Source organism: Lepidochelys kempii, chromosome 13 (genome assembly GCF_965140265.1).
Source record: "Lepidochelys kempii isolate rLepKem1 chromosome 13, rLepKem1.hap2, whole genome shotgun sequence".
Classification (NCBI taxonomy): domain Eukaryota; kingdom Metazoa; phylum Chordata; order Testudines; family Cheloniidae; genus Lepidochelys; species Lepidochelys kempii.
The window spans coordinates 2044888-2060461 of record NC_133268.1 but is presented as its reverse complement, the minus strand read 5'-3'; the positions used below and the strand labels follow the sequence as shown (position 1 = coordinate 2060461).

Sequence of the window (15574 nt, the reverse complement as noted above, 5' to 3'; positions counted from 1 at the left end):
TCCCTCCCACCCCCGTCCTGCATGTCCCCCCCTGGCCCCACCCCCGTCCTGCATGTCTCCCCCAACATCTGCTCCCAAGGCACTTCCTCTCCTCCCCCCCCCCCCGGGGCTCCTTTATCTGCCCTCCGGTTCCCCCCTCCCCCCAGGTGCACCCAGGTGCTCGGATGGAGCTCGCCGTGGTCGGGCGGGGCTCGTTGCTAGGGAAGCGAAGGCGCCTCGTCTCTGTCCGGTCGCCAAGGAAGTGAGACCGGTTGCCAAGGCGGCCTGTGGGGCCGGTTGCTAAGGAAGTGATGGCGTGGGGGCGGGCGCGCGGGTTGCCAAGGAAGTGAGCGGCGGTCGATCCCCCCGTTTCCGGTGCAGCGGGAGTGGCGGCGGGGCTCCATGGTGACAGCGCAGGTGAGTCCCGCTCTGACCCCCCCCCCCCGCCTCCCATTCACAGGGTCCGAACCGGGCCTGAAAGGGCCCCAGCGGGGGGATGCGCTGCGGGGGTGGGGGGCTTCGTAGCGACCGGCAGGGAGCCCCCTCCCCATCAGAGGGGCGAGCAAAGGAGGGGCGGCAGCGCTGTTGCACACGCCTATCCGCGTCGGGCCGTGAAAAGGAGAGATGGCAGCCGTGTCGTGCACGTGCGTGCGCAAAGGAGGACCGGCAGTCCCTGTTGCACATGCGTGTGTGCACCTGGGTGTGCAAAGGTGGGACGCCACCCCGTTGCACGCGCGTGTGCGTGCCTGGGTGTGCCAAGGTGGGACGGCACCCCCTGTTGCACGCGTGTGGGCGCACCTGGACGTACAAAGGTGGGACGGCAGTCCCTGTCACATATGCGTGTGCATATCTGGGCGTGCAAAGGGGGCATGGCAGCCCCTGTCATGCATGGGTGTGTGTATCTGTGTGCAAAGGGGGCATGGCAGCCCCTGTCATGCATGGGTGTGTGTATCTGTGTGCAAAGGGGGCATGGCAGCCCCTGTCATGCATGGGTGTGTGTATCTGTGTGCAAAGGGGGCATGGCAGCCCCTGTCATGCATGGGTGTGTGTATCTGTGTGCAAAGGGGGCATGGCAGCCCCTGTCATGCATGGGTGTATACACCTGGGCATGCAAAGGAGGGAGTGTTCCCACCCAGATGAGCATGTGAAGGAGGAACCAATTCCATGAGTATAGAAAGGAAGAAATCTCTCCTGTGGACATGTAAACGGGTACTTTTCCTTCCCCCATCCCTTTCCTATGCATGTGTCAACCTCTTAATCGGATTGCTGTGTATTTTCAGAATGATTTCTGTGGAGTTACAGGCTGTTGGTGATCTCATAACCCACTGCAATAGCTTTGAGTTCTCTCCACCACAAAGTTCACTATTGGTCAGCTGCATTTATTGTGTGTTATCATGACATTTAATGTCCTATCCGAGATCTAATGTGTCACAGTACCTACAGTATAGGATTGTTAGTCTGTATAGTGTGGTTCTCGTGTTGGTTTGAAGCTGAAAGCGGACACTCAGAAACTTTGTGATCTCATAACCAGAGATGAAGTTACAGCCTTAAATGTTCATGTAGCTTGGGGTTTACATAACTCTCTGTAAGCTCTGGTGGGAGGAAGGTATCTGGGAAGTAATAATGCCCAAACAGTGTTGGGATTGTAATGGGCAGCAGATTAAACATGGGTTTGCATTGTCATATGGCAACAAAAAAGGAGCAAAGGGGTGATGGTCCCTTTCTGTGGTATGATCACACCTGGGACAATCTGTTCAATTCTGGGCACTTCTTTAGCAGAGAGTGAGAGAGAAAAAATTAGTGGGAAAGACCAACAGAGTGGGGGTAGAAGGTATTGGGTTCTGAGAAAATATTAAAAGAACTAAATGCAGTTAAGTGAGTACATAAGTCTACAAATATCTGAAGACCGTACACAGCAAGAAGGGAATGTAGTTATTTAGGATGATGCTTGGCGGTATAACCAAAGTACGGAGATGCGATTTTGAAAAGTAAGAATTAGGCTGCATATTAACAAAGTCTTCCTGACAGAAAGACCTGTTAAGTTTTTCAGATATAGCTGCTCCTTTGCTTGGGAGTATTAAAAATAGAGAGGTTAAAGCACACTAGCATATGTTCAGTATGGTATCAGTCCTGTATTGGCCCCATGGACTGTTCACTACCATCTCTGATTTCTAAAATTCTAATGATTAAATGTGACAATTTGTGAGATCACTTATTTTTTTTCCGGGTATGACTTCATAGTGTAGTAAAAGAGAATAGGGCTTAAAATTCTTCCTGCAATCATTCAGGGCAAAATTTAAAATACACTAATCTCAGTCTTGAAGTCTAATGGATTAGAGGCCATTTGGGATTTTATCCAGATCTCTTTAGATTTACTGGTTTCATGACGAACAACTGTTAATCATAGCATACAAATAAATGGTGCTGTGACGCAAAGCAAGTGATAGTTTACAAGCCCCTCTATCTCCAGCTGTTTCTTGTAGTGCAAATTTTGCAATATAATTTTTGGTGACTATAAAATATGCAGTATAAATTGTCCTTTAATTTTTAGGTGAGACAAATTTCTGTTCAGATTCCCTAGAATAATTTATAATGCTTTCACGGGGAAGAAGAGTTCAACTAATTAATACACAAGTAACTGTTAACAACAGCAACCAGCAGCAATGGAAATGAATCATGATGAGTTAGCATGACAATAGTGCAAATCAGGGATGAGATGAGATGAAGGAACTGACTTGTTTGTGGCAAAAGTAGATCTGAGATGTGCATTTGAGCAAAGGCAGTCCTAGGTGACTGACAAATAGACAACATAATTCTCACTAAATATATATAGGATACCAAACTGAGAGAGTGAGTGGTTGATTCCTCTGCTGTTATGTGTATTTTCTCTTACATTCAAGATGGCCACATGTGAATAGCAATATGCCCTCGTACTGAAAAAAAAATCTACCAGAAGATTAAATGAACCTAGGATCACATAATCCTAGTCAATATCTCTTGCGGAAGGTGCCAGAGATAGAGGCAAGAGGATAACATTAAAAATAAAACACACCTCTGGTTCTGGCTGCTGAATGAATTTCATTTGTGAATAAAAAGTTAGTCTGTTGTTGATAAGGTACATCCCCAGCAGTATTAATTATTGTGTTGTTTTTGTTTTATTTTTCATAAACTTTTTGGCCCAAGAAGAATCTGGAGAATATGTCTTGTATATAGTTTTGATTAACAGAGTCTGCTTCAAAGAATCCTGTAGGACAGTTTGCTGCTACAAACGTTAGTTTAATTTGTTTGACAGAAGAGTGTTACCAAAGCAGTCGGAGATGGTCTTATTCAAAGATTATCCACATTGATTAGAGGTGGCATTTCTGTAACAGATCATAGCCCATGCTTTCAGAATCTCATGAACATTTCCATGCCTAATTTGAACGTACGTATGGTGGTAAAGGTGCAAACAGATGCACATTCATTTTTGTCCATGCGGTTCTGAGATATTTTCAGTTGCAGGAACTCTGCATGCCAGGGCAGAGGTGGAGGGAGAATCATATATGTAGGTGACATTCACAAGTTTATCAGCAAAGAAGGAGGGTATGCTTTGTGTGCTTTTACAAGTCTTCAATCTGACTTTCATATTTTCTCTAGACTGGCATTTTTAAATATGTATTCCTTTCTGTCCAGGTAGTAAGCCTATCCTTATTGGAGTTGTGAATCAGGAGGGAAAAGATCACTGTATTTTAGTCAGCAGCATCTGGAGACTCATTGGCTATACACTGTATTGAATCCTTTGTGCAAGTCTATAAAGCACTGATGCTTAGCCACTTTGGTCAACTCAATGCACGTTCCGGATCATCTACTTTGAGTTCTAAGTGTCTTCATATGGCATACCTTCTCCATGCAGGGAGGCAAGCAGTTTCCATTAAGGCACTGAGATAATTTTAAAGGTCTTACTGAAATTTCAGTAAATATTATTACATGTGTTTCTTCGGTGCTCTAAGATTACCTCCTGTTCTTATAAATGCCTTGTTCCCAGCATGGGCATTGGGATAGAAAATGTTGCTGGTCCTTTAGCTCTACACCTGAACTTCTCAGGAGGTCCCCTCAAGGACAGAGACAAGATGCAATTACAGAATCAAAAATGTAGTCCTCAAATGTGGTATTTTTGCTACAGATCCAGCTAGCATTAGAATAGAGGGAAAGCCCTGAGGGAACCAAACAAATTGACTTTGAAATGTTTCCAACAGCTGGACCTAAGTATAAAGCAAGTTCAGAAAAGCCCATCTAGGATTTAAACAGGCATCCTTCTTAGAGGGTTCATTTTTTTAAAATTGGTTTGTCTGAAACCTTTCAGTTGCGTTTTATGAGCTATGCAGTCACATACTTTTGGTGGCAGCCCATTGATGAATGGCTGCACATTTTCTTTTAAAGGGAAGCTCAATGTGCTAATGACTGGGGATGGATGAGCATGTTTCACCATCTCCAGGTGTCTCCTCATTACAGAACCCATAAACTGCGGGGCTTTGTGAATCAAATTGTTATGTAGCATGAGTTTTGTCTAATGCAGAACCTTGTAAAACTAGATGGCATTCGATCACTTAGTACTTTAGATCTTGGTTGTGGAATATATTCCATCATTTTTGGGTTCTGGAGCAGAGCTGGCCTAGACAAAGAATCCAAATAAAGGTATATTGAGACGAGAATAATTATGCCATAGATTTGTTGACCCTGTGACATCTAGAGTACATATGGCTATCTTCAGCTTAAGATGTATGAGTTGAAGCTGGGGGAAACTGGTGTTACTTTGCAAGCCCCAACCCTAAAGTAGCAGTTACACTAGAAGAAGGTGGAGTATGATCAAAGACCCATGTACTTTTTGCTCGTGTTATTTATTTTGATATTAAGTTTAATTTATTTTATTCTTTTCTCTAATTTTTAAGGACAGGGTCCTCGGCCTCTCATAACAAGTGGTGCAAACGGGCCTTAAACCAGCCTTAGGAGGGAGGAATGTCAGGCTGATGTAAATCTGGTATCCTGAGTCTCCCATTCTCCATCTCTCCGCTCCATGCAGAATATGTATTGGGGCTGGCTACGAGGGGATAGGGGCATGATGGGAGTTGGAGGATGAAGATCCAGGACCACACTCAGTGCACTTTGCTGATCCCTTGTCAGCTTAGTTGTCCCAGGTCGTATAAGTTATAATAGCCTATGGCTGCTCTAACTTGCACTAGGGGCTGGTTCAGGACCAGAGAGTTATAAACATAACCTAGAGCCATCTTTATGGCTTCTTCCTACCCACTCCCCTATGCTAATTGTGAATTGGGACCTGCGTCCTCTATTTTTAACATGCTACAGATGTTTGTATTGCAAATGCATAACTGCACCATAGATGTTGGTAGGGAGGAACCTGAAGGTTTTGGCAACGATCGGGAAGGGAAGCTGAGTTTTACAGCTTTTAATACTGTATGGGAATACTCCTTCCACCCACCTTATGAGCATAGTTGGTGGTGACTTGAAAGTTTGTCATAACCAGCAATGCAATCCTTAACAGCAAAAAGCTGTCTGATTGCGCCTGCCTCAGCATCATCCACTATCTCTAACATCCACAACAAGCACAGTAGTTAAATTAAGTGTTGATATTTAATTGCCAGTTCGTTTCAGAGTTAACACACCATTAAGATGAATGGGGATGGTTTACTCTGCTTTCCTAAGTGTGCAGACAACTCTGCCTTGGTTTGTGCCAATTCACATTGAAGGTTTTCTTTGCAATGTTAAGGACTATAAATACATTTGTGTGTGTGTGTGAGAGAGACTGTTTAGCCCTGGTACACGCTACAAATTTCTATCAGTATAACTACATCTCTCAGGGGTGTGGAAAAACCACACTCCTGAGTGACGTAGTTATACAAACCGAACTCCTGGTGTAGACAGTGTTATGTCAACAGGAGGGCTTCTGTCGACATAGCTACAGCCTCTTGGGGAGGTGGAGTTACCTATGCCAATGGGAGAAGATTTCCTGTTGTTGTAGGTAGCATCTTCATGAAGCGCTACAGTGGCAGAGCTGCACCAGTGCAACTGCAGTGCTGTAAGTGGGGACAAGCCCTTAGATTCTGCCACATGTTTATATCACAGACAGTCGATTCTGTATCAAATTCCAGGGCTCTGGAAACACAGACCATGCTAGGTATAATAGTTGAAAGGCGAAAATAAAGCTTTATTGGTTTCTCTTGAATCCTGGCAGCTACGGCAGTTCCATTAAAGATTTATTATGCTGTAATTAGACCTACAAAAGGTGACTTAAAATGTAACAAAGAAAAGGAAAAAGCATCCGTGGTACTTTTCCGGGCAATATCTTTCCTTTAAGAGATCCTAGAGATGAGTTTTAAACTTGTGGCCAGAAACTGAAGCACTGCATCTTTCTGATGACATAACATGTAAATAACATAGGACTAATTAAATCTGAATCCTGACCCTGAAGTGCCAGAACCCAAATGTGACTCCCTCCAGAATCCAGTGTATTTATATTTGATTTCCAAAGAACCTCACAGTCTGTCAGGTGCTGCTGCAGTAAAAACAATCAAGGACAATTTTTAGGCAACTAAAAATGCAGGCAGTTAAAGCTGGTAGTGCATAAGAGGCTGCACAAAGGCTGCTGTTCACCAGTTCCTTTTTGTCCTGTGATGGTCTCTGTGACCTTCCATTTCTCTGCAGTATAAGGGCAGCTGAAGAGGGGGAGGCAGCAGCATTAGGTTAATGTAACTGTTTGATGCCCTTTCCCTGAAATTAAATGTGCTGTGCCAGGAAGGGTTTTGGCAGGGGAGTGGCTACTCTAAGCTCTTCATTATGAAATGAAAATGTTTAGTAACAGCAGGTAGTTTTAATCAGAGACATCTTTCTAAATTTATGTATAAGTTCTTCAGATGTGTCCTGAATTTATAATTTTGCTGGATGAGTTGAGGCTCTTGATCTAAACACTGATAAGGTTCCTCACAAGAACCTCTAAACAGCATCTTTAATGCAGTAGGCAGCAGCATAAGCACCAGATAAAGTGACTCAAAAGTCATGTGTATGTTAGATTGATAAGAGCTGTGATTTGAACCTGAAGCTAATGCTTTTAATTGACTATTCCAAACCAGAATGTAGAAGAAGTTGATTGCAATGGGTTTAACTAATAAAAAAAAGTGTTAAACAGCATTTCTAATTTTTTTTTAAAGGGAAGGGAAAGGGGTAAATTGACCAACTATAGTGATTTTATTTCATGAAGATTCTTTGCAACATTTCTTTACATAACAAAATATTAATCCATATGTAAGATTTTGATAGATTGTTTCAAATAGATGAAGGCTTTTAAAAATGTTTACCTGAACTGTTATTTACAGGTCAGGTGACCCAAAGTCTGCAGAATTAAATGAGTTGAATCTGTGCCTTTGCCCAAAAAATGACTGAAAGCTGTAGTCACGCGCCCTTCCTTTGTTTATTTCTAGGTTTTCAGCGCTCCTGGCCTTCCTGGATCACCTGTCTGTCAAATCTCCCCTGCCACCGTCCTGTCATCATGTCCAAGTTAAAGAGTTCTGAATCCGTCAGAGTGGTGGTGCGGTGCCGGCCAATGAATGGGAAAGAAAAGGCAGCTTCATATGACAAAGTTGTTGATGTGGATGTCCAGTTAGGGCAGGTATCAGTGAAGAATCCCAGGGGAACATCTCATGAGCTGCCTAAAACTTTCACCTTTGATGCTGTCTATGACTGGAATTCCAAGCAGTTTGAACTTTATGATGAGACCTTTAGACCTCTGGTGGATTCTGTCCTGCAAGGGTTCAATGGGACTATCTTTGCCTATGGGCAGACTGGGACAGGGAAAACATATACAATGGAAGGAGTGCGTGGTGACCCTGAAAAAAGAGGGGTCATCCCCAATTCGTTTGACCACATCTTCACCCACATCTCTCGATCTCAGAACCAGCAGTATTTGGTTAGAGCTTCTTATCTGGAAATATACCAAGAAGAAATCAGAGATTTGCTATCAAAGGATCAGTCCAAGAGGCTGGAGCTGAAAGAGAGACCAGACACTGGTGTGTATGTGAAGGACTTGTCATCTTTTGTCACAAAGAGTGTCAAAGAGATCGAGCATGTCATGAATGTGGGGAACCAAAACCGCTCAGTTGGTGCTACCAACATGAATGAGCATAGCTCCCGTTCCCATGCCATTTTTGTGATCACCATTGAGTGCAGCCAGGTGGGACTTGATGGGGAGAATCACATCCGTGTAGGAAAACTCAACCTAGTGGACCTTGCAGGCAGTGAACGCCAGGCCAAGACTGGAGCACAGGGGGAAAGGCTGAAGGAAGCTACCAAGATTAACCTCTCCCTTTCAGCTTTGGGCAATGTTATATCTGCCCTAGTAGATGGTAAAAGCACTCACATTCCATACCGGGACTCAAAACTAACTAGGCTACTTCAGGACTCACTAGGTGGCAATGCTAAGACTGTGATGGTGGCCAATATAGGCCCTGCCTCTTACAATGTAGAAGAAACTCTTACTACCCTGCGATATGCCAACCGTGCCAAAAACATCAAGAACAAACCAAGAGTTAATGAGGATCCTAAGGATGCACTGCTACGAGAATTCCAGGAAGAAATCGCTCGGCTCAAGGCACAATTGGAAAAACGGTCTGTTGGTAAAAGAAAGAGGAGAGAAAGGAGAAGAGATGGTGGGGAAGAGGAAGAGGAGGATGGAGAAGAGGGTGACGAAGGGGATGACAAAGATGACTACTGGAAGGAGCAGCAGGAAAAGCTGGAAATTGAGAAGAAAGCTATTGTAGAGGATCACAGCTTGGTGGCAGAAGAAAAGATGAGGCTGCTAAAGGAGAAGGAGAAGAAGATGGAGGATCTCAAACGAGAGAAGGAAGCAGCAGAAATGCTGGGTGCCAAAATCAAGGTAGAGTGCTTGTTGGACTCCTTGAAGGGAATGTTCTCTGCGTTTAAGGAAGGATGGCAGTTCATCAAATTGGGACAATAACTTTGTAGAGAAAGTTTCAGAGTAATGGTGAGAGGAGGTGCCTGGGTCAGAAGTTTTAAAAATCAACTTTATGTAGACAGAGGTGGGAATTCCTTTAAAAATTGAATTTAGAATTAGTGGTTCACATTTGTAAGATGTTTTATATAATTTATAAACTGTGGTTGTAGAACCTACTTGTAGGACCTTGGGAAGTCAATACAAGAGATTAAATGTGATATACACACTTCTTATTGTGCTGTAACTTCTAAGTAACAAGCTTCATTCTGTTACTGATTATTATGTGTGAAAGCCTCCATCTCAACCTCTCAAAATGTGGGACAGATTGCCACAATGAAGAACACAAGACAAATTACTAGTGCATTAACCTTACAATTATGTAGGATTTGACAGAGAGAACAATTTCCATAACAACAGGTTTAAATTTGGCTGTTCAGTCAGTGACACCCGTTATAAAGGAGAGTTCAGTGGTAAGTATGTAAGGAATTGTTTTTTTTAAAAGGATGGGTTACATGGCTGCTTGAGAGGTTAACCTCTCGGTATATTTTTTCTTTCAGGCAATGGAAAGCAAGCTCCTTGTTGGAGGGAAAAACATTGTGGATCACACAAATGAACAGCAGAAAATCTTGGAGCAGAAACGTCAGGAAATTGCAGAACAGGTAAGAGGCAGGAAACAGTTTATTATTTTGTGGCAAAGAGCTGCTATTCTAGACCTTTCAGAAAACATGAAGGTAAGAGAAACTATAAACTAGTGTTCTTGAGATTAATGATTGATCCCTAGCCCTAGTTTAATGATTACTGGCAAAAGAGAGATAAAAAGGGCTTGTGTCCTTCTTACTGCTTTATGATGTATAGAGAAGGCCTGTAATCTTTTTTTTTTCCTCATTGTTTTTTACATTAGAGACTCTGGTCCTGTCTTGGTTAGAAATTTCTGTGGTGGAGGACTAATGAAATGATATCCTCATAAGACCCTAGAGGGTGAAAGCTGCAGCAGTTAAATGAGGGGAGGGATATTTAGTCAGACTATTTACAACTTTTTCTATTTTGTGTTTTTGTTGGTGCATATTTAACTGCAATGACTAATTAAGATTTTGGAGAAAGAAAGTCCTTGCTACGGTTTCAACACTCCCACTCCTTTAACTGAGTTTATTCACAATAAATATCCTATGCGGCGCCCAACAAACCCTTCAAAGTCAAATAAACACAGGGTTGATGTTCCTGATATTTCTAAGGTAAAAAACAACTTGAAATTGGAATCTAAATCAAGAATCCTGGATCCCAGGCAAAAGGGATGCCTTGGATGTGGCTTTCATGTATGCAGGCACCAAAAGCAGCAATATGACAGTGTTGATCTAATCTTGTTTGTGGTATTCCTTAGAAACGTCGGGAGCGAGAAATCCAGCAACAGATGGAAAGTCGGGATGAGGAAACACTGGAGCTAAAAGAGACCTATAGTTCCCTGCAGCAAGAGGTGGACATTAAAACCAAAAAACTCAAAAAGGTAAAAAGTAAATAATGCTAGATCAGATGGATTAGAAACTGAATGGCACTGCATGTGAAGGTGATAACAACATTGCACAGTCATTGCTCTGGTTCTTCTCACCTGTTCCAGCTTTTTTCCAAGCTGCAAGCTGTGAAGGCAGAGATCCATGATCTCCAGGAGGAGCACATCAAGGAGCGGCAAGAACTGGAACAGACCCAGAATGAGCTTACCAGGGAGTTAAAGCTAAAGTAGGTCCCATTGCTCCATATGCTGCCCTTAACTCTTGCTAAAGGTATTTTATTCTTGGGAGTGGATTGCAAACCAACTGCTTACAGAACAAGAGACAGAACTAGAAATTCCTTCTCTTTTTCTAGGGCTGTGTTGGAGAGATGGTGGGATGTTAATTCTCCTATTTGCATATGTCCCATTTTTGTTCTTGCCTGTTATCTACAGGCACCTGATTATTGAAAACTTTATTCCACTGGAGGAAAAGAACAAGATCATGAACAGATCTTTCTTTGATGAAGAGGAAGACCAGTGGAAACTGCATCCCATAACTCGGCTGGAGTGAGTTTACCCCCTAACCTTTCTTTAAAACTGGGTCACATGAAGACTTCAAGCTGGCCAAAGCAAGATTCTCCATATAGTTTTAGCCTCATCCAGTAAGAGTTCTTAAAGTCAGAATGAAGTTCTAGCCAAACTATAACCTGAGTATAATAAAGGTGAAAGCAAAGTTAGGAAAACTCTAACCTGTGAGGAGAGGAAGGAAGTTCTACTGATAGTCTTACAGATATATATATATATATATATATAGCATCTTTCTTCCAAAGGATTGCGAATTGCTTTGCAAACTACATATAGTACTGTGTTTGTGATTTAAAAAGTCAACAGATTCAACATATCTACTACCATAGTTATTTCCTATTTTAAATATAAGCTATCTCAGAGGCCAGTGTATAGGGACTGCTGACAAATCCTGACTCTCTATATATGAGGTTCCAAAGAGCAAATGTAGAATGAAAGGGCCAGAGGAATGTACATCATCCTATGGTTTGTACTATAGGAATGTGTAGGAATCCCACAGTAAGCACAAAACAACAAATTGTAGAGGCTAACTTGTGAAGGACAGTATCTAATACCACTTGCTTGGGTTTTTACTGTTAAGTTGGAGCACATTCCCAGGTGCCTGTAGCAATCTTCTTTTTCCAAATAGATACACTGGATTGCCTCAGGGCATTGCAGATATTTTGATTTATTCAAATAATGAGAAATCTTTTTAGTTTTTGGCATGTGAAAGATTCCGTACTCATCTCCTTTTCAGTAACCAGCAGATGATGAAAAGGCCAGTGTCAGCAGTGGGATACAAGAGGCCTTTGAGTCAGCATGCCAGGATGTCCATGATGATTCGTCCAGAGGCCCGGTATAGGGTAAGCCCAAACATGGATGCAGACTGCATCTGTTTACCTCTTGTATTCAGAGGAGTATGAATTTCTGAGAATATATAGTTGTCCTACATAAACTGTGTGACAGATGCAGAAGACTGTGGAGAGGAAGCTTCCCTCTTGACATATTAAAAATGTGTCTTAAACCCAGCAGTCTGGTGTTGCTCAAGAAGAGTTTATGACCTTCATGCTGCTGCTAAGTTACCTTCACCTAGTGTTGATCAGAAGTGATAAAGTAAAAGCTTAAGCAGGGTGATAGGAAAGTCACAAGCCAGAGAGAATGCAGTGGCCCGAGAACAGTCTTTGTGACAAGGGTAATGTGACCACAAGCACAAGGGAAATATATGCTTCCAATAAATCTAGGAGTTCTGGTAACAATCCTTATCAAAGTGTGGAATACGTCAGTACAGTGAGTGGAAAGTATGAGTATGTGTGGACATTGATGGTTCCGGTTCTGCTTCCGCTTTCTTAGGCAGAAAATATTGTGTTACTGGAGCTAGATATGCCTAGCCGAACAACCAGAGACTACGAGGGCCCAGCCATTGCTCCTAAAGTGCAGGCTGCTCTAGAAGCAGCTCTGCAGGATGAAGATGAGATACAGGTGGATGCCTCCACTTTTGAGAGCATGTCAAATAAAAAATCGAAATCCAGGTGAGTCAAGTTGTAGAAAGTAGGTTATATCCACCTCTGTCCATTGGACCCCAGTCAGCAATGTATGCATGCATAGGGTCACTGTCCGTCTGCAGGACTGGTCAGTGAGATGAAAACTAAATTAGCCCTGAGGTAGGTGGAGAGAGATGGGTAAACAGGGCAGAGGAGCAAGCTGAGATTGTTAGAGAATTATATCCAGTCAAACTCATTCAGCTTTTGGGAGATTCGTTTTGATGTGTAACAGGCAACTTTCTTTGTTTTTACTTCTTCAGGTCTAAAACTGGAAGGAAATCGGGGGGATCCTCTTCCTCAGGCACCTCTGGGTCTCAGCTCTACCCACAGTCCCGGGGGCTGGTTCCTAAGTAAAAACAACAATTCCTCTCCAGGGCGTGAACAGCATTTACCTTCTGAGAGCGAAGACAAGTAAAAATCTGCAGAGAGGACTCTCAGCCAGACTCCAAGCCCTTTCCTTTGGGGAATAGCAATTGGCTCTTTGCAGTTTAACTGACTTGTGTCAAAATGTGCCAGTCCCAGGTGTGCTGAACCTTGCAGGAAAAGATTTGCTCACAATCTAGCAATCAGCCCCTATTGGGAACAGATTTTAGTTAGGAAATCAGAAATGCATGAGGTACGTTAAAGTGTGTTAGAAGCAATGGGAAGCATGAGGATCACCTCACAGCATCGCCCTCTCTCCTTCTGTTCCAGCCCCCTTGCTGTACTGGGCTCTCTTGCTGTTGGGCAACAGGAAAGAGTTGAAAGTCATCTCAACAGAATCAACTCTCCAGAACCTCAGAATGAAAACTTAGGGAGGTTAAAAAGTGGAGGGTATATCCAAGCTTGACTAGGTGCATTGTTTTCCTCTTTCTATTGAAAGAATGGCATCTTCATTTGGGGTTAGAGTTGGGTTGAACAATCCTGAGAAGGGCGGGATTGGAGATCTGTTTCCATGCACTTCACAGCTAGACCTTTCCACTTCCCTTTAGAAAAGTAGAACAAGGGAGGATCTTGGAAGTATATTTTGCTCCTATAGAATGGAAGAAATAGAAACTGAAGTTCTCTATCTGTTTACAGACATCAGTAAGAGCTCTTCTAAACTGACCTGCTAAAGACTCAACCCCTACTGGCAGGAACCACCTTGTCAAAGAATAAGTCTGCATACCAGTGCCAGATCCATACTAGCTCTCTTCCTCTCTCTTCTCCATCCCACACCTGGCTTTTTAGACCAGTTTCCATACTGAATATCTAAACCCCAGAGCTTGTATGGCCATTTTCTCAGATCTTCCACCATTTGTAGGAAATGTAGATCTAGCTTGGTGCTAGGTCTCTGCCAGGAGGCACACGTGGCCGGTTCTGCCATTCCCTATGACGTGGATGGAATCTGGAGCACTATGAGGCAAAGCCATATTAGACTTCACTTTTCTGATAAGTATGCAACCTTTCCCTTGATGTTATGAGGAGCTTCAGTGCAGGAGCTTCCTTTTGTGTCTCATCCTGCTCCAAGTTAAGAACATTCCCTTTTCAGTTTTAAGCTTCCCTGAATACAGTGAGGCTAGGTGGGAATGAGGGCCATGTGTAATCACCAGTCTGGGGGTGCAAGGAAATCCGATATAAATCCCAAGGATGGTACACTGAAATTGAAAGGGGAAGAACTCCTGCTTTAGATGGTCTCTTTTCAAAGTTTGCCCTATGACTAATATCACAGGCCTGCATGGTCCAGTGGGGAGAGGGGAGCTGCTGTATTGGATGGGCTCAGAAGGCAGAGTAAGGTGTTCCTGTCTTGCGTCTCACTGTTCAACTTGTAACTTTTAGTTCCTTGTATATTGAGAGTTGAGCTATTTTTTTCTTGATTGTTGTCAACTGTTGTCCTGTGATTGTTTTTTTACCCATTACCTCTCCCTCGCAGATGACCTCTCACGAGACCGACCAGTGTATGAGAACTTGCCTGTTTTTAGAAATACTCTAATGTAGGGACTCTACTTTGTGTTCTTGTTAAGTATCCATTGACTGACTCTGTCCAGTCTGGAACAACTCCATTGTATCTGACCGCCATGAGCAGAAGGAACACAACACTTCTGGCATAAAGCTCTCCTCTGCATCTTGCTGGCATGGTGCCTTGGTGAGTCAGCTGCTCAGGCCTTTTGTCCTTTCTGCTTAACTTGGGTTAAGTTCTAACTCAGCTGCTTTGATTCAAGGAGTATATTTCTGGATGAGAACCAAATTAATATTTTTTTTAAATTTTGATGGGGGGGGGGGAGGAGAGTTTTGCCTATGGGTGAGGGAGGAGCCATCTGCTCATTTTCTGCTAACCTAATAATGGAAGCCTAACATAACTTTCTTTTTTGTAAACCACTGTTTCTGTACAAAAAGCCTTGTGATGGTCTCTTGTGGTATAAAACAGAGTGTCAACGTCCCATCCCCCCCCCCCCCCCCCCCGGGTATATAATCTTGTTTACTTCATAATTGAAAAAGAGGATTGTATGGTTTAAGTATTCAGAGAATTGAAATGAGACAAAGTGACTGTACAGACTGCGATGGTACTATATACATCTATGCCTCTTCACTCACTACTATTCCATTGGGTTTCTGTATGAAATTTTGTAGTATTTCCCATGTGGCAGGAATAAGTGCATTGGAAATCACAGCCCAAACCCAGACTGTTCTGCTTTTACTCTTAATATGCTAGAACGGCTGATACCTCAGAAAGCCCTGTTTATAAATGCGTATAAGTGAGGGTGAGAGAAAGGGAATGGGGTAAGCAAAGTATAAAATTGACTTTTAGTTAGCTTTACCCACAGCTCCATTTTAAACAGTATGTCCAGTGAATAAGAGATAATAAGCAAATCTCAGGGCAACAGCAGCTTTCAGCTTCTCACTCTGATTACCTACCCCTTGAGTAGATCCATAGGGTACGTCTACACTGCAATTAAAAAATTGTGACTGGCCTGGGACAACCAGCCTGGGCTTGTGAGGCTCAGGCTAACGGGCTATTTAATTGCAGGGTAGACAATTGGGCTCAGG

General features: G+C 43.1%; 1 protein-coding gene across 1 annotated transcript; it reads left to right on the top strand.

Annotated features, from left to right (window-relative positions):
* The first annotated feature begins 202 nt into the window (after window positions 1-202).
* On the top strand, window positions 203-14979 carry KIF3B (kinesin family member 3B). Its single transcript, XM_073308757.1, has 9 exons — window positions 203-396; window positions 7452-8902; window positions 9538-9639; window positions 10359-10481; window positions 10593-10711; window positions 10917-11030; window positions 11785-11890; window positions 12378-12556; window positions 12829-14979. Exons 2-9 carry the CDS (start codon window positions 7520-7522, stop codon window positions 12920-12922), a joined length of 2220 nt encoding a protein of 739 aa, XP_073164858.1. The 5' UTR covers window positions 203-396; window positions 7452-7519; the 3' UTR covers window positions 12923-14979.
* The last annotated feature ends 595 nt before the right edge of the window (window positions 14980-15574 follow it).

Bases quoted from the DNA above. Each gene is read 5' to 3' on its own strand.
- KIF3B (XM_073308757.1), top strand. From the start codon at position 7,520: ATGTCCAAGTTAAAGAGTTCTGAATCCGTCAGAGTGGTGGTGCGGTGC. The intron at 10,482-10,592 runs GTAAAAAGTAAA...CACCTGTTCCAG, and splicing joins AAACCAAAAAACTCAAAAAG to CTTTTTTCCAAGCTGCAAGC. The intron at 10,712-10,916 runs GTAGGTCCCATT...TGTTATCTACAG, and splicing joins ACCAGGGAGTTAAAGCTAAA to GCACCTGATTATTGAAAACT.